Raw genomic sequence first — 20090 nt, 5'->3', positions numbered from 1 at the left:
CAATTTTTGTATACATACATAATATTTTCATAAATATATTGGCGAGGGTAAGGTAAGTATATTAATTTCCTTGAATTTATCTCTCAGAGATTCCAATCATACCCAGCACGCTTGATTGGAATCCACAAGGAACGCGGAAGCCTGGCCGTCCCAAACAAACTACAGTTTAAGCAAAGAGAGTCAAAAAGACTTGGATCGAGGTAAAATACAAGGCTAAAGACCGAACGCGATGGAACGCGACATTAATCTATACTAATATTATAAAGAGAAAATGTTTGATTTTTTGTTTGTTTGAAATGAATAGGCTCCGAAACTACCGGACCGATTTCAAAAATTATTTTACCGTTGGCAAGCTACACTATTCCCGAGTGACATAGGCTATGTTTCATTTTCAAAAAAAATAGGGATGCTTACTATAACTGGAATAATCTAACCCAAGGTGTAAAATATAAACAAAAAACTTCCTTCAATCGCATGCGCTACGAAAACTATTAATGATAGAACAAAATGATGTGTTACAATTTTTCAGGACACATCACTTTCTATAAAAAATGTCGCGACAGCATGTCTCTATCTTTTATAGTTACGTCACAATAAGCGTCCTTTTATTAATTTTTTTTATTAAAATACCACCGCTAGAAAAGGCTCTTTATTCGTACTAGGTATTGATCCTTATCAAAATAATTACCAACGTTTCACATAAGCTACAATTTAATGGCATAGCCACCAAAAAAGCATGGTCGATTGGTGTTCTCCTGCCTTTTCTCTTGAATAGTTTACTACTATGTAATATAACAAAAATCTTAGCCACAGCAACGCTTGGCCGAGTCTTCTAGTCGTTAATATTAATACTGCCCTTTGGACTGATGTGTCTGATGAAATGTGTTCATTAAATGACATTCACATGCAATGGTAGCCAAATTTGTCCAAAAGGCAATATTAGTATCAAGGGCTTGAGACTTTTCGAAGGTCTTGACCCACTAACGGTAAAGCAATTTGATTTAGTGGGTCAAGACCGTCGAAAAGTGATGTCTCAAGCCCCAGGACTAATTTCGCTACCAAACTTAGATGGAGTTAGTTTGAATGTTAATCACCTAGAGAGGAAATTTTTCTCATAATTTATTTAATGTTTAATATTTAAGTTGGCAGGTAGAATGTAGATAGTTCCAGTCACCAAGAGCTGGTGCTTTCCTCGCTCAACGAATATATAGCAGTAAAGCAATGCCAGCATTAAAGGTACACTGTCACAGTGACCAATCTTTTCAATTATCCTTATATTCATTTTTCAATATTCCTTTTATTAATTTTTTTTATTAAAATACCACCGCTAGAAAAGGCTCTTTATTCGTACCTAGGTATTGATCGTTATCAAAATAAATACCAACGTTTCACATAAACTACACTTTAATGGCATGTCCACCAAAAAAGCATGGTGGATTGGTGTTCTCCTGCCGTTTCTCTTGAATAGTTTACTACTATGTAATATAACAAAAATCTTAGCCACAGCAACGCTTGGCCGAGTCTACTAGTATATTATATTTTTAATTTTTTTTTTGACATTATCGTACTTTTGTAAATTAATAAAAATACTCGAAGTATTTGAAGTACTGTTGCAGTTTTATTTCCTCTGAAGGTGCTCTCAAATTAGTACAGATACTTTTTGACCACAAAATTAGAATATTAAACAATTCTTTTAGCCGAGGCCAAAGAATCATGAAATACATAAAGACATAGTAATGACAAAATAAATAGTTAATTAGGGGGTTAATAGGGTGAGAAGACTGGGGAGGGGGGAGATTGTGGGGGGGGGGGGGTGAATAATTACCTTAGTTCCTGTTCAGTGACGGCAAGTGTTCGACCGCAGGCCGCGGTTTTCGTTGCTAAAGCGTCGAATTCGTGTGATTTTGATTGCACTTGAGATTTTAATTCTGGAAATTTTTATCATCTGCGTTCATCATTTGTTTTAGAACAATTATATCCTATGGATTTACTAGTCTTTTTAGAAGCTCATCCTGATGATAAGTGATACTGCCGCCCATAGACACCCACATTGCTAGAAGGGTCGCAAGTGCGTTGCCGGCCTTTTTTTCTAGAACAGAGTGCAAATGGGCAGGAGGCTCATCTGATGTTAAGTGATACGGCCGCCCATAGACTCTCACAATGCCAGAAGGGTCACAAGTGCGTTGCCGGCCTTTTTTTATAGAAAAGAGTGCAAATGGGTAGGAGGCTCATCTGATGTTAAGTGATACGGCCGCCCATAGACACTCACACTGCTAGAAGGGTTGCAAGTGCGTTGCCGGCCTTTTTTTATAAAACAGAGTTCAAATGGGCAGGAGGCTCATAACGAAAAGATCAGTGGCACTACAATCTTTTAGGTCTGGGCCTCAGATTTCTGTATTTGTTTAGTGATTATTTTCTAATAGGCAAGTAGGTGATCAGCCTTCTGTGCCTGACACTTTAGACCTGTGGTTTCCTGAAAAGAAGTGAATCATATACCTGCAATTTCTTCTAATAAGTCTTTCTCCCTCTTGACTCTCTCCTCATCACCTTCTTGCCGACATTCAGACTTCATTCGCTCTAGGCAATTCTCTTTGTCTTCCATAAACTGTTCCCATTGCTCTTCTGTATTTATCCCAATATTGAAAAGTATTTTTAATAAGGATTAATCCTACTAATATTATAAACGCGAAAGTTTGTAAGTATGGATGGATGTTTGTTACTCTTTCACGTAAAAACTACTGAATGGATTTTAATGAAATTTTACAATAGCTTAAAAATCAGAATAACACATAGGCTACAATATATAAAGATATTGCGTGAATTGTACAAAATATCAAATAAGTAGGAAAAAAAAGGGTGCGTGTACTTATGTACGCGCGTAAGAAGTTATACTTCTTTGGCATTATTAAAAATAGTTTTTGATTACATGCAAATAATTAATTACAATTAAATAATCAAAGACTGGAAAAGGAGTCATTATAATCAATAAAGTTCAGATTACATTGGAAAAATTAAATAAAAAAATATTTATTACTATTATCTAATATTAATTAGTATTGATTTAAATATTCAATTTAAATCACTTCTGATTATAATTCAGACGCACATATAAAATTTCTCACTTGTATAATGAAAACTCAAAGCATGTGGATAAATATTATAAATATAAATACACAGTGAACAGAGGCGGCGTGCGTGCCAACATGCGCCACTAACTTCATTCTGTTAATTTTGTGTCACGGTGCGCGCGCATCGTAAAATTTCACTCTCATCAATTTTTCATAACGCGCCTAAAGAAGTATAACTTCAATTAGTGGGCAACTTCATTCTGTTAATTTTGTGTCACGGTGCGCGCGCATCGTAAAATTTCACTCTCATCAATTTTTCATAACGCGCCTAAAGAAGTATAACTTCAATTAGTGGGCAACTTCATTCTGTTAATTTTGTGTCACGGTGCGCGCGCATCGTAAAATTTCACTCCCATCAATTTTTCATAACGCGCCTAAAGAAGTATAACTTCAAAAATCTACCATCTACGAGCTATTCTGGCGTGCGCTGCTAAAACAGCTAGAGAGAATATATAATCAAATCTGTTTATTAAAAAAGTCACTTACCCATTTCCAACCGATGTTTTTCCTTCATCTTACTGATCTGTTCGTTTTTCTCAGCTATGAGTTTGCTTCTGGTTGTCTCCAGGTTCCGTCTTGCATCTTCAGCGTTCGTTGTGGCTTGCTCTTCAACCAGTCGAAGTCTGGTCGACCATTCTTCTATTAATCGCTCTGAAAGGTTTCAAAATATTTCAGATTTTGAAGTGAAACTTCTTAGGCGCATGAGGGTAAAATTTTTAACCGAAACGTCACGAATATGTGCTGCGTTTTTGTCGAAGGAAAGGGAGATAGCGATTGAGAGAGTGAGAAGGGCGAATTACCTTATAGAAATTCTATTTTTGAAATTAAAATTTCGTAAAGAGAATTTATGAAATATTAGTATTTATATTTTATGCAAAATAATTTATTGAAATCTCAAATGACGAATTGTAAATTAAAATGTTACGTGTTAAAATTAATACAAATAAATTTAAAAAAATATTATTTGTATTAATTTTCGACACTATTAATATTTTAATGATAATAAAATTCGTCAAATTTTTATTTAGTTATATTATCATTAGCATGTATATTGTATATAGTGTGTAAACAGTGTGATTATAGATATACAAATACATGGAGTGATCATAAACTGGAACATGATCATCTATTGGTGCTTTTAGTACCTTAGTTATAATTAATTTACGAAGATGTTTCACTTCTGACATGTGTACTTTGTACGCACGCAGTTTTTGAAATGAAAAATTCGATAGCGGCGTTTTACACTTTTTTTGGAATGGGTAAAAAATGTTAAACTCGCGTCAGGACTCGTGATTTGATCGAAAATTCGTAAGACGGATGGAGAGCAGACAGCTGGCGCAGCGTATTTAAATATAACAAAAATTGTCATGTTTGTGTAAGATAGCGCAATAAATAAATATTATATTCTACCACATAAATGATAGTACTTTTATACTGATAATTAAAGCAATTCGTGCAAAATTATTCCCTAACCATTCCAAAATATCAAAAATGCACAAGGTTAATATTCAAGTTTTCACTTCTGCCGGCACTCCCGGAGTGCAACCCGACGTGTTTTTTATATTTATTGTGATACCAAGTATAGATTCTCTTTCTCTTTTTCTCTATTGTCACCCTCTCCCTCTTTTCTGTGCTCTAAATCCGTGGCAGCTCGTAAGGTTACCTGGAATGGCAGCTACACCTTACCTTTCTCCTTTTCGAATCTCTCGTTCATCATCTCCACATTATTCGCGTAGTTGATATCTGCTTTGTCCAGAAGATGTCTCAATTGCAGAATGTCCCAGTCTGCTTTGCTGTTCGCTTCGGCGATCGCTCGCTCGAATTGTGCCTCCTTCGCCGCTAATACTTCTTTCAGATTTTCAAACTGGAATTTCGTATGTTCTATCTAAAGTTAGTAATTCTTTTTTGGGAAAAGGGATACTCTTCTTTAATAAAATCCTAGAGGCTCTTTTATCTCTGCTTAATAAATTTAAGAAATGTATCAAAGAAAAGCTGTGTAAAAAGGCTTACTATAAAGTTAACGGTTTGGATCTTTTTTTTTTAATGGCACTGGCACGATTTGTGCATTAGCCAGCGTCAAGTATAGGATTTTTTTATAATTCGTGCTTGTCTTTAGAAATTCGACCGTGTCCTCCATGTACGGTTTAGGCACTCGCCCGGTACCGCACAACCCTCCCAAAGGCCGAGAACAAATTTAAATTAAATTAAAACTTGCCCTCGAACCGGGAATCGAACCCGGTACCCCTCACCTAGCTGCCACTTAATAAGACCGCTAGGCTATGAGGCCCCCGCTCGCATATTTAAATGTTGTTTTTGACATGTTTTACAAAACACCTGTAGTTTCAGATCTTCAGATCTGTGGCCGTGCCGTTAACTGCAGGGTCCTAAAAGGGTACTTTATTTAAACTAGGTCGGCTGGGTTTGGCGTCCCCCACCGGGGCCGGTAGTCTAGTGACACAGTCACTAGCGTCAGAGCAATTTCGTAAATAAAAATTGCCGTTATTTCGGACCATCCTGACACTCAATAAATAAAAAAAGGGTGCGTGTACTTATGTACGCGCGTAAGAAGTTATACTTCTTTGGCATTATTAAAAATAGTTTTTGATTGCAAGCAAATAATTAATTACAATTAAATAATCAAAGACTGGAAAAGGAGTCATTATAGTCAATAAAGTTCAGTTTACATTTGAAAAATTAAATAAATAAATATTTATTATTATTCTCTTACATTAAGTGTAACGTAAATTCTATTATTATTCGAATGTTGTTTTTAAATTATGTCCAATGCCGTAGCATCTTCCATGGGCAACTTCATTCTGTTAATTTTGTGTCACGGTGCGCGCATCACAAAATTTCACTCTCATGAATTTTTCATAACGCGCCTAAAGAAGTATAAATTCAAAAAACACTTCATCATACACATAGTCTGAAGCCATCTTACCCTAGTAGTGACCTCCCGCAACTTCCTCTCAGCATTCTTCGTATCTCTTTCCGTTTCTATCCTCAAGTTGGCAAGAGTTGTTCTGGTCTTCTCTGCGTGTGCTCTCTCCAGGGTTGCACGGGCACTTGCAGCACTAGACATGGCTTCTGAATGCTCGGATTTGATTGTGCTTATGTGTTCTGAATGTTGGTGGTTGAGTCTATCTATGGCCTAAGGAAATTACTTAGTGTCAATATTTGGGGATACATAAACTTGCCGGCCTATTTATATAGAACTGGGGGAAAACGGCCAGGAGGCTTATCTGATGTTAAATGATACCACCGTCTATAGACCCTCACTCTGCCAGTAGGCTTCGGGAGTGCGTTGCTGGCCTTTTTTTAATGAACAGGCGGCAAAAAGACAGGAGGCTCACCTGATGTTAAATGATACCACCGTCTATAGACCCTGTCAATGCCACGATGGCGAGTGCGTTGCCGGCCCTTTTTTTAATGAACAGGCGGCAAACGCCCAGGAGGCTCACCTGATGTTAAATGATACCACAACCGTCTATAGACCCTGTCAATGCCACGCTGGCGAGTGCGTTGCCAGCCCTTTTTTTAATAAACAGGCGGCAAACGCCCAGGAGGCTCACCTGATGTTAAATGATACCACAACCGTCTATAGACCCTGTCAATGCCACGCTGGCGAGTGCGTTGCCGGCCCTTTTTTTAATGAACAGGCGGCAAACGCCCAGGAGGCTCACCTGATGTTAAATGATACCACCACCGTCTATGGACCCTCACTCTGCCACAAGGTTTTAAGAGTGTTGCCGGCCTTTTTTAAATTGAATATGGGGCAAACGGACAGGAGGCTCATCTGATCTTAAGTGATGCCACCGTCTGTAGCCCCTTACACTGCCACAAGGTTTCGAGAGTGTGTTGTCGGGCTTTCTTTAATAGAACATGGGGCAAACTACCCAGAGTTAAGTTATACCACCATCTATAGATCGTTACTCTGCCAGAGGGCTTGGGGAGTGCGCTGCCGGCCTTTTTTATAGAACAGGGGGGCAAACGGGTAGCTGGCTCACCTGATGTGAATGTTATGAAGACGTAATTTTTTTTACGCTCTTCATTCTTTAATTAAATGATTTTTTACCACCTCTTAGCATACCACGAATTTTTAACTCACCAACAAATGCTGTTCCTCCTTATCATGCATAATCCTCGCCTCCTTCTCCAGCAGATCCTTCAGCCTATGGACCTCCAGTTTCAGACTTTCTTCCCTCGTCTCAACCATCTGCAGTTGAAGCGTCAAAGACTGTACTGAACGTTGCTGCTCCGATAGAAGACCCCGTAGCTGCTGGAGCTCGGCAATGTGAGATGGAGTTGGTGGAGATGATTTTAGTTGATCCACTGTTTCTGATAACTGAAAATCACAATTAAAATGACTCCATAAGGTCTCGCTTTATTAATGCAACTTTTTGAAGTTATACTTCTTTAGGCGCGTTATGAAAAATTTATGAGAGTGTTACGATGCGCGCGCACCGTGACACAAAATTAACAGAATGAAGTTGCCCACTAATTGAAGTTATACTTCTTTAGGCGCGTTATGAAAAATGGATGAGAGTGAAATTTTAAGATCCGCGCGCACCGTGACACAAAATTAACAGAATGAAGTTGCCCACTAATTGAAGTTATACTTCTTTAGGCGCGTTATTAAAAATTCATGAGAGTGAAATTTTACGATGCGCGCGCACCGTAACACAAAATTAACAGAATGAAGTTAGTGGCGCATGTTGGCTTGCACGCCGCCTCTGTTCACTGTGTTATATTTATAATATTTATCCACATGCTTTGAGTTTCTACATTCAAAACATGTGTTTTCATTTTGTTTTCATTATACAAGTGGGAAATTTTATATGTGCGTCTGAATCAGAAGTGATTTAAATTGAATATTTAAATCAATACTAATTAATATTAGAAAATAATAATAAATATAATAATAATAAATATTTATTTATTTAATTTTTCAAATGTAAACTGAACTTTATTGACTATAATGACTCCTTTTCCAGTCTTTGATTATTTAATCGTAATTAATTATTTGCATAAAAATAGGGTAGTCGTAACGTTTGCATCGAGTCCACAAAAAAAAATCAATTAAATATAGTTAATGGTAAAAATATACTATAAAAAGTAATAATTAAACAATATCAGCGGAATATCTATCCCTGGAAAAGATAGTTACTTTGTGGACAACGGAATAAATACAAAAAATCTACTTTTCAAAAGTGTTATTGTGTTGGTGACTAAAAAAAAAAAACGTGAACAATAAAATATATGCAAGTGAAGTGAGAAAGAAAAATTTGCTTAACTTTCTACGTGGTTATTTTGTATCTACGACCGTGTTGCTTAAACATAATACCAAATAAAGTTCGAGGTAAATACGTAGAAATTACTGTAAAGAGCATTTATTGCAGTGACATTTGTACTGTCACATTATTGAAGGAGCATTTGTTACTGTGCAATTTCGGAATTCTTTATATTTCCTATACTATAATTTTTTTAACAACACAAAATGGATGTTCAATTTCAACTTTTATTTGACAAAGTGAAAAATGAAATGCAAAAACAAACCACGGAGCTACAAACTTCTATAACTAACAAAATAATGGAGAGAATGGATGAAAAGTTACAACCTATCATAGCAGAAAATAAAATCCTAAAAACAAAATTAGAAAACGTCGAGAAAGACCTGGAAACCTTAAAAAGAGCTAAGAAACAAAATAATTTAATAGTTTTTGGTATAAAAGAGGACGAAAACTCTAACCTAGAACTACTACAAAAAGTGAAAAAAGTTCTTAAAACCGACTTAAGCATAAATATTGAAGATCACGATGTGAATAACATCTATCGCATTGGAAAAGCAGGTGATAAGTCAAGACCTACCTTGGTATCTTTCGTGAATGAATGGAAAAAGAACGAAATAATGAAAATGAAGAAAAATCTTAAAGATGTATACATTTCAGAAGATTATACTAAGGAAGTGCTGGAGAAAAGGAAAACACTGCAGCCACAACTTATAGAGGAGAGAAAGAAAGGAAATATCGCATACTTAAAATTCGATAAAATAATAATAAAAGGAAAAAGCAATACAAGCAATGGAAAACGGAGAAGAGAAACATCAACATCACCAGAAAACAATAATCAACCAAGGAAACAACAAACCTTCATGCCATCGAACGCCAACAGATTAAATGCTTTTGATTTAATGCGAACTAGAAGCAATTCCCTCCCCTCAAACTCATTAGATAATAAGCAATAACAATTGAATATCGGTAAACGGAAAACACGACATACCTATAATATAAACAACACAAGTACAAAACACCACGCTCCCCCAAGCCGACTGGTCATCGTGGGGGAAAATGACCACGACCCTCTAAAGGTTAAAAATAACGTCAACGTCAATACTCACACTAAAAAGAAAACGAATGATATTCAAATAGCAACCATCAACTGTCGATCTCTTAGAACACCCGAAAAACTTGAAGAACTTGAACTAGCTATACAAGAAATAAAATGGGATATTATAGGGATCAGCGAAATGAGAAGATTTGGAGAACATATAGAAGACCATGGAAAGTATATATTATATCATAAAGGAGAGACGCCGGGTATGTATGGAATAGGATTCATGATTAAAAGACATCTTATAAACAAAATAGAAGAAATAAGGGGAATAACTGAACGTATCGCAATTCTCAACATTAAACTTAATATAGAAAAAGAAGAAGATTGGTCCATTATCCAGGCGTATTCACCGACGGAATCTATCAAAAAGGAAGACATAACAAAAATCGAGAAATTTTACGAAGACCTCCAAAATACAATTGAAACTGCATATAAAAACGTCATAATAATGGGAGATTTTAATGGCCAAATCGGTACACAAAATATCGGAGAAGAACTTAGTATAGGAAGCTACGGGTTTGGAACTAGAAGCAAAAATGGAACAAGGTTAGTCAATTTTTCATTACAAAACAGACTAAGTATCCTAAATAGCTTTTATAAAAAGAAATTAAGAAATAAATGGACATGGATCTCACCGAACGGCCTTTATAAGAACGAAATCGACTTTATTATGACTAACAATAGAAAAATATTTAAAGATGTGTCGGTCATACATAACTTAAATTTTAATACAGACCATAGAATGGTTCGAGCTACACTGACAGGGATACGCCCTAAGAAAACAAGACGATTTTATAATAAATACGCAGTTATTCAATACAAAGGCGAACCAGAAGTCCTACTTAATAATTTACAAATATCAATGGACAGTAAAGAAGGCGTATCAATACAAGAAAAATACAACAAACTACTAAACCAACTAAAAACTATACCTGGAAAAGTAAACACAAACAGCAAGAAGAAAGTCTCACTCAAAAGTAAACAACTACTACTGAAACGTAAGGAACTACTACAAGAAAAGAAAACTAAAGACAACCGTCGAAAAATCGCAGAAATAAGCAAAAGTATAAGCAAAGAACTACGGAACGAAAGAAAAACGAAACGATCTAATACTATGAAGAATTATATAGAAAAAACCGGAGGAATAAAAAAGGCACTGAAAGAACTAAATCGAAAAAAGGATTGGATACTAAATATAAAAAAGAAGGATGGTAAAATTACAGAGAAGAGACCCGAGATACTAAAAGCTGCTACAGAATTTTATCGAAATTTATATCATAGTCAAAAGTTGGGACAAGTGGTAAGAGAATATGATGCATCTACCGATGAAGAGGAAATACCTGAAATACTAAACGAAGAAACCATAAAAGCAATTAGTACACAAAAGAATGATAAAGCTCCAGGATCAGACCTCATAACAAATGAAATACTGAAAATTACATCACCAGTAATTGGTCCAATGCTTACAAATATATTTAACGAAATTATTAAAACGGAAAATATTCCAGAGGATTGGACTAAATCTACAATTATATTACTACACAAAAAAGGTGACAAAGGAGATATATCAAATTACAGGCCCATAAGCTTAATGTCTAATATTTATAAGGTATTTTCTAAAATTATACTATTGAGGATTACAAATATTCTTGAAGAGAATCAGCCCAAAGAACAAGCTGGATTCCGTCGAAATTTTTCAACCATAGATCATATACACACCCTTAGACAAATATTACAAAAATATAAAGAATACAACAAAAGCTACTACCTAGGGTTTGTCGATTTCAATAAAGCATTCGACACACTAGAACACGGATATATCTGGGATGCACTAAAAATACAGGGTGTACAAACAAAATACATACGATTACTTCGTAATGTATACACCAAGAGTACTGCGCAAGTTAAGTTACAAACTATAGGCGAAGAATTCCCTATCATGAGAGGTGTACGCCAAGGAGACCCTATCTCACCCAAATTATTTTCTGCCGTTTTGGAAATAATATTTAGGAACCTAGACTGGACAAATGAGGGACTAAACATAAACGGTGAAAACTTGAGCCACCTACGCTTTGCAGACGACTTAATAATATTCTCGGAAAATTCAAGATCACTAGAAATGATGCTGCAACAACTAGCAGATGTAAGTGACAAAGCTGGACTATCGATGAATTTAAATAAAACAAAAATCATGACAAACTCATCACAAACAGACACGATAAAAGTAAACAATGAGCAAATAGAGTACGTACAAGAATATGTATACTTAGGACAGCTAATATCTACTGAAGGCTGCATGGAAAAAGAGATTGAAAGAAGAGTTACCAATACTTGGAAAAGATATTGGTCACTCAGTGAAGTGATGAAGAACAAAGATATGCCTAGGAAAGAAAAGAGGAAGGTATTTAATATGTGCATTCTACCATGTTTACTATACGGGTGTCAAACTTGGGCATTGACAGAACATCTAGCAAATAAAATTAAAGTTTGCCAAAACAGCATAGAAAGAAGTACATTAGGTGTCAAAAGAAAAGACCGAGAAAAATTAATAGACATCAAAAGTAAAACCAAGTTTAAGAATGCATACACAACATACAAACAGCTGAAATGGAGGTGGACAGGGCATATGATGAGAGAAAAGCAAGAAAAATGGACAAAACTTATCACAGAATGGTACCCTTTAGACGGAAAGAGACATAGAGGAAGACAGGCTAAGAGATGGGAGGATGACGTTCAGAAAATAGCGGGTTCAACATGGACTCGCACCGCAAAAATGAGAAAAGACTGGAGAGCTTTAGAGGAGGCCTTTGTCGGAAGACAAGTTGTATCCGAACTACCGTTTGCCGATAGTCAATAAATATTAAATTTTTTAGTATATTAGTTAAACTCTAGTTAATAGTCAAAATGTGTTTTTTAGATAGTAGTCATAAGTAATTTTAGGCACACGAAACCACTCTGTGTAAAACTTGTTAACAACAATAAAGGCTTTTTATTTTATTTTTATTTTATTTTATTAATTATTTGCATGCAATCAAAAACTATTTTTAATAATGCCAAAGAAGTATAACTTCTTACGCGCGTACATAAGTACACGCACCCTTTTTTATAGAAATGGGGGGAGGGCAGAGCTCAATAAAGAAACAGAGTGTCAAGTTAATACATAGCTATAGATATTAGTGAATTAGGGTTAAAAAACAAATTACACGGGCTGGAGGTATCGGATGTTAAGTGTACCGTCTATAGATTCTCAATCTGCCCTAGCGAGTGCGTTGCCGGCTTTCAGGAGGTGGGAGGTGGCCCTTTTCTTGACGGGCCTTAAGTACCGATTGGAATATTATGTGGTTCCTTAAAAACGCTCAGTTTTGGAACGATTGTTGTTTCCAAGAATTTCCCATTCCAGAATGGGATTATATTTTGACTTTGTGATTTACTTTTGAAATCGGTATTCCTATTAGACTGTTACTTCTAATTACTTACTTCAATTATCAATTTTGTTTCAAACAACAAACTTTAAAATGCTAAAACACCTCACCTCTTTCTTCTCCCTCTCAGCATCTCTAGCTCTCTTCTCCAACTCCCTCATCTTCCACTCGCAATCCGCGAGAATTCTCTCCGCTCTCGCGGCCGCTTGTGATCGAGCGGCTTCGTGAGCGGATCGCCATTTTGATATATTCGCCTCTGCTGCTGATAGAGCCTGGAATCATAAATACGCCATTTTAATAAAGTAATTATCAAGTTAAATTATACAGAAGTCTCAGGCCAAGACCAGAAGTAGCGTCTGGTTTTTTTATTTTCTTTCAGAAGAATGAGAGGTATCATTGTATAGCTAGTATATATTACTTGAGCAGTGATGGCCCAGTGCCCTCAGCGTGCGACTCTCATCCCTGAGGTCATAGATTCAATATCCGGCCATGGACCAATAGATGACCGGGAGAGACCTTCGACATCCTCAGGGATAAAAGCACGCACGCTGTGATCACTAGGCCAACACAACTTGCAAATAAATATAGTGCGATTTATCCTAGATGGACCATTTACTGTCCCTTGTATCCAATAGGTTCTACTAAATGTAAAATTAGAAGCATTAATATGTATTTCTTTACTGACAAGACGTCATAAGTGTACAATGTGTTACCTACATGATTAAATGATTTTTGAATTTGAATTTGAATTTTGTTCTAAAATGTTAGTTTTAACATAACATTTCCCAGAAAAAAATATATCATTTAGTTTTAAAAGCCGATAAATATCCATTTTCCTACTGATCTGCGCCAAAACAGCCCTAGTTGTCACGGCCCTTCAACCCAAGGAAGTTCAAATACGTAGTACAGACAGCTGACAGACTATTTCGAATTAAATAGTGGTTTAACGGGGAGATGGGAAGGGGCGAGGTGGTGTTCCAATGTCGCAGTCATTCACCTGAGGTCACTGACCACACCACTCGCCGAACTTCAGTGCTTCCGTAGGTTCACACACAAATATTCTTTTAGCTTCGAACAGTGTTTTATAAACTTGAACATGCTTAAACAAACATACTATATGACTAAAAAGTACCTCTTGCGCCTTCTGTTCCTGTATGAGTTTCTCCTGCTCTAGCCTCGCTTTGTCTCGCTCTAACAACTCCACTCTCGATTCTAATTCCGCGCATCTTGTATTTGAGTCTTCTAACTCTGCACGTATTGCTCTTATTGCTTCATCTGAAAATGACAAGTTATTATGCTGGTTATATGAAGGAAGGAAGATGCTGCTCTTCCAACCTAACGGAAGGATCCTCGACCAGTCTAACCACTGACTGGCTCGAAGGTCCCACCAGCAGCCAAGGTAACGTACGATTGTAGCCACATACTAGATGCCGCTACTGCGACATCGCGGTTTGAAGAAGGTAGACAAAAAATTTCACTGTCTACCCTCTTACCTCAGCAATGATCAAAAACAGTTTTTGTGGGTATTTACATCCTACCTGTTGATTAAAATTGTGGTCCACTGAAAATCAGTGGAGTTTTTTTAAAAAAAAAAATGTGTGCGTGTACTAGGTGTACACACGTAAGAAGTGAAACTTCTGTATGACCTTATTTTTCGAAAAATTATCTACTATATGCAACTTAACGAAATTGGTTAAATAAAGTTTAACAAAAGGCTTTTATTATCATAGACATGAATATAAATACAATTATTTCATTTTACCTTACTACTAAGATTATTACAGAATTTCATTAATTGTAATACAATTATTACTATCATTGTTATCGTTATTATATATTTTTGTTATTAATGGATTCGAATCTCTTCGGATCAACCGTGGTAGGGACAAGAAAAAGATGGCGCGTAACCGAAAAACGTGACGATTTGCTACAAAATTTCTCCCATACGTCGATAAAAAATTCATTCTAACGCCGATAAAGAAGTTTGACTTCAAAAAGCAACATGGCGCGTAACCGAAAAACGTGACGATTTGCTACAAAATTTCTCCCATACGTCGATAAAGAACTTTCATTCCAACACCGATAAAGAAGTTTGACTTCAAAAAGCAACAGGGCGCGTAACGAAAAAATGTTACACTAAATTTTTTTCCAACCCCGATAAAGAAGTTTCACTTCAATAACCATAATTTGGTTATATAGAAAAAAAGGAATTCAGTCTTTTCTCCAACATTATATAGAGATTCACGCCATTAAATTCAGTCGCTAATAAGACACCAGAGGATTGCTTGCATTGCTTTGGTTTTGATTTTATTTGAGCAATAATAATTATATTTATCCTACAACAAATAGAATACAGAAAGTAATTGGATGCTTCTAATTAATGGATAATTAATCATCATCATTCACATACCATTTCGTCTGCTAAGCTGGTCGGCGAGGTCTGCGGAACAGCTCCTGGCTGCACCAAGTTCTTCCTCCAACGACCGACTTCGCTGTCGGATCAATTCTGATTCTTTGTATGCTGATGCGAGGTCGCATTTTAATCCTGGAATCAAATTATTTTTATGATAATTTAATATATCGTTTATAATAAATACAGGAGTGAATTTGGAATTTTATAATAAGCTTTTGAATTTTATAATAAGCTTTTGAATTTTATAATAAGCTTTTTTATTTTATAATAAGCTTTTAAATTTATAATAAGCTTTTGAATTTTATAATAAGCTTTTGAATTTTATAACAAGCTTTTTTATTTCATAATAAGCTTTTGAATTTTATAATAAGCTTTTGAATTCTATAATAAGCTTTTGAATTTTATAATAAGCTTTTTTATTTTATAATAAGCTTTTGAATTTTATAATAAGCTTTTGAATTTTATAATAAGCTTTTTTATTTTATAATAAGCTTTTGAATTTTATAATAAGCTTTTGAATTTTATAAAAAGCTTCTGAATTTTATAATAAGCTTTTGAATTTTATAATAAGCTTTAGAACAGGGTTGGCTTGGGTCGAGCGTGCGACTCTCAGAGGTTATAACCCCAGCTGTGCGCCAATTCCAACCTACGACTTCAGGGATGAGAGTCGCACGGTGAAGTCACCAGGCCAACACTGCTGTTGAGATATACTTAAAGAAGACAGTCTTAGACACGTGTATTATTGCCATGTCTTTCGTACGGTAGTAAATCATGGATATAAAAAATACAAATTAAAAAACCACTTTATTTTTTATTAGCGCCTGTGCACTTGAACCCCACGGCCCAGGAATCTCTAATCTAAGAATCTTTTTGAAGTTATACTTCTTTAGGCGTGTTATGAAAAATTTATGAGAGTAAAATTTTACGATCCGCGCGCACCGTGACATAAAATTAACAGAATGAAGTTGCCCACGGAAGATGCTACGGCATTGGACATAATTTAAAAACAACATTCGAATAATAATAGAATTTATGTTACACTTAATGTATGAGAATAATAATATTTATTTATTTAATTATTCAAATGTAAACTGAACTTTATTGACTATAATGACTCCTTTTCCAGTCTTTGATTATTTAATTGTAATTAATTATTTGCATGCAAGCAAAAACTATTTTTTAGAAAGCCAAAGAAGTATAACTTCTTACGCGCGTACATAAGTACACGCACCATTTTTTTTTAAATTAGTTTCTTTTCAAGTATCGCCTATGATACACGAGTTCCCTTTTGTTCCCAGTGGGTTTTCGCATGACGTGTTTCAAGGTTATACTTTATTTTGAATACAAGGAAACTGTGCTGGCTTATTGCCAATTTGACTTGTAGTGTTAATGCACTTTCTTTGTATCGTGTATTTGAACACTTTGGACGTATCTCCTGACAAAAGTCGGGCTTAGTATGGAATTAAATGACTCAGCGATTATGCATAAGAATTTAGGGATGCATCGATACGCTTTTTTGCCGATACGATACCAATGCCGATACTCTTATAGAAATATCGTCGATACCGATACCGATACCGATACCAACGCTTAATTAAGGTAAAATATATCAAGTTTAGTTAAAGTTGTTTTTAGTGCTTGTTAAGTTTTGTCTTATTAACTATGTAATATGTATGTTTGTTCTTGCCTACCTTATCTAATTTAATACATTATTTTTCTCACAGTGGTTGCCTGGAAGAAATCGCTCAAAAGCGAAAAGGCTTGTTGCCCTCCTTTTCATTTAATTATGTTCAATTTTTATATTGTAATGCAACAAAGTGTTAATAAATAAAGTGTCTAGCGAAATGGAATACGCGGGTGAGAGAGACAATAAACTGAATAAAACTAGAACGTTGTACGAACTACGAAGTAGATCATACAAGATGCGCGTTTACATTACTTTTTTAAAGCGTGAAATTTGAAAAGTATCGTTGAAACGGCAATTAAAATATCGCCGATGCCGATATATCGGCAAAACCAAAGTATCGCCGATATATCGGTATCAAATGCATCCCTAGATAAGATCTTAATATATTAGGAAATAAAATATCAAATAAAACGATGTTACGAAAAAAAGGACGTTAAAATACGGGCTACACAATATGGTATTAATATGGTTAAACAAAAAAACCAGTGGCGGTACCTCTAGAAGCTTGGAAGGTTTGAAAAATCTTTTTTTTTTATGGATGGCAAACGCATAGGAGGCCCCCCTGGATGTTAAGTGAAACCGATAGATACTAACAATTCAATTGCTGGCGATTTAAGAATTGATACACTCGTTTCTTTCCTAAGTCGAATTGGTTCGGAAATACTTCAATGGGCAGCTGGTTTCACGGCAAAACTGTCTTAAAAAACGCGCAGTTGTAGACGTCGAGGTGATACGGATGATATTTTGTATTCTGCCTTGACGTCCGATGAAACTCAGCTGCAAGTATTAGTCCGAACAATTCCTCTCAACACTCTCCATGGTAAATGCAGTAGAAGATGCAGACTCACATCTTTACCCAAGGGATCAAGCCGCTTGGAACGTGATGATTCGAATCGCTCCTCGTTGAATACGGTTATGGAAGGAGCTGGTACTGCCCACTGAAGTATTTCCAAAGCAATACGACTTAGGGTCCTTCAAGAAAAGAGCGTACCAATTCATAGGTCGGCAACGCACTTGCGAGAATTCAGCATTGTGATTGAGCGGTATCACTTAACATCAGATGAGCCTCGTTTGCCCCCTATTATGGGGTCGTTCATGTATTACGTAAGCATATTTACTGCAATTTACCCTCCCCCCTCCTCTTGTCAGCAAAAGTAAGCAAAGCTCTCAAGAATAATAGTACATAAACGCATTAATTTTTTGTAGGAATCCTCGATAATGGATAGCGTTTTCAAGTATAGACAAAGTGTGGGTAATATGTGTAAAAAGTAAATAATTACTGTTGACGCAATCACCAAATAAGAATAAAATAAAATCAAAGAGGGGGTGTGTGGGGGGGGGGGCAATAGTGCTTACGTAATACTTGAACAGCCCCTATATAAAAAAAGGTAAGCCCTCAATCAACCATCAGTAAAACTTACGGTCAATTTCCTGGTCCTTAGCATCTATCTCTTTCCGGAACGAGGTGATTATATCCCTTGCTCTTTCTATCTCCTCGCATCTGTTATCAGCGAGTTCCGTCAGTGTGGCCACTTGTGCTTGGAATTTCGTTTCTTGGTTGACAAGATCCTTCCTGAAAAAGACAATATTATTAGCAGTTCCTCTTTCTCTTTGATGCCTTTTTTTTTTTTTTTTTTTTTTAAACGTTTCCAGATTATTCCCCGACTATATAGTCGTCGGAGGTGTTAAAAAGCTTACATAAATGTATTGGTAACCCGAATGTTTACTTTCTATTACCATATTACTACTCTACTACTACCTATTTCTTTTGACAACCCCCTGCATGACCCTCACAGCAAATCCCAAAAAGATGCCCCTCAACCTAACATTGAGCATTATTCCCTTCAAACTCGTCTCCGTTACCCTCATGCCCATAGCTTGCTCAGCGTTATACCTGTCGTATCCATACATGGGACAGTCGGTCAGAACATGCAACACTGTCTCTTCAGCTGCATCGTCACAAGGACAGGCAGCACTTTGTCTAACCCTGAACCTGTGAAGATACGACAAGAAGCCACCGTGACCTGTCAACATGACATTGATTGATTGATGCCTTGGAAGATGAGACGAGCTTTGGTCTGGGTTTCTACCTGTGGGAACACTTTAACCCCTTCTCACCTCTTTCGAACAAGGACAAATTCTGGCGCTATAGAGCAGACGGAAAATAATAAACACCTAATTTCCTCCAGGTTTGATTTTGTTTCCTTTGGAGTAGAGACTCTTGGGCCATGGGGTTCAAGTGCACAGGCGCTAATAAAAGATTTAAGTTGTCGCCCCCAGAGCTGGTGCTTCTGAAAAGGTGGGAGCTTGTAGTTTATTGTTTATTAGAATGCCAAATCATAAAATGACTGCTTCACGACTGATTTCAGAGCGACCGCCGATGCGAAAACCGCTGTGTGAGTTCGAAAAGTGAGTTACAGAATCGCAGGGCAGTTCTTCTCTTCCGTTCTACGCCCTTGATTTGAGAACTGGCACTAAATGTAAAGTTAGAAGCATTTCATATACATTTCATTTTTGACGATCATAAGTGTACAATGTGTTACCTATATGATTAAATGATTTTTGAATTTGAATTTGTACGCAAGTGATTAATATAGAGTAAAACTAAAATCCTCTATTATTTAAAGCACCCCATGACTCAGGGACCGTACAGTGAGAAATACCCAAAATCGTTATTCTCTAACTTCAATTGGATTTTAAGGTTCTATTATATATACTGTCTAAAAGAAAATATATTTTTAATGATAACAGTTAAACGTTGGAATCCATTTTAAATACAGTTAATACAAAACAGATGTTCCACTTGAACAAATGTATTTAGATACTCGATACAGTTAGTGATTTATAGTTTGATAATAGAAAATAGCAATGATTTTAAATAAGTTTTAGGTTATTTTATAATGCAATGAAATTGTTGCAATTTATCAGCAAATTATACAAAAATCCCACGAAATCTAGTTTTTAATCCGCCCAAAAATATTTATATATCTATTTCTTAATAATAATTATTTTTTTTATTTACTATATACCTACTTTTATACACTAAA

General features: G+C 35.9%; 1 protein-coding gene across 8 annotated transcripts in view; it reads right to left on the bottom strand.

The window, feature by feature from the left end:
- The window catches only part of LOC125058268 (apical junction molecule), a 72090-nt gene that overhangs the window by 8042 nt on the left and 43958 nt on the right, over positions 1 to 20090 (bottom strand). For all 8 annotated transcript variants that reach the window (XM_047662318.1, XM_047662310.1, XM_047662312.1 and 5 more), the window contains 10 exons: positions 18465 to 18616; positions 15354 to 15488; positions 14076 to 14218; positions 13054 to 13215; positions 7237 to 7473; positions 6070 to 6279; positions 4815 to 4992; positions 3615 to 3779; positions 2497 to 2622; positions 1826 to 1928 (listed from right to left, as the gene is read on the bottom strand). In XM_047662318.1, the coding sequence (XP_047518274.1) occupies positions 1826 to 1928; positions 2497 to 2622; positions 3615 to 3779; positions 4815 to 4992; positions 6070 to 6279; positions 7237 to 7473; positions 13054 to 13215; positions 14076 to 14218; positions 15354 to 15488; positions 18465 to 18616 (1611 nt within the window). The remainder of the gene's footprint in view (positions 1 to 1825; positions 1929 to 2496; positions 2623 to 3614; positions 3780 to 4814; positions 4993 to 6069; positions 6280 to 7236; positions 7474 to 13053; positions 13216 to 14075; positions 14219 to 15353; positions 15489 to 18464; positions 18617 to 20090) is intronic.

This window comes from Pieris napi, chromosome 18 (assembly GCF_905475465.1).
Source record: "Pieris napi chromosome 18, ilPieNapi1.2, whole genome shotgun sequence".
NCBI lineage: Eukaryota > Metazoa > Arthropoda > Insecta > Lepidoptera > Pieridae > Pieris > Pieris napi.
The sequence above is the reverse complement of the archived record's forward strand: the minus strand, read 5'-3'. Positions and strand labels throughout refer to the sequence as shown.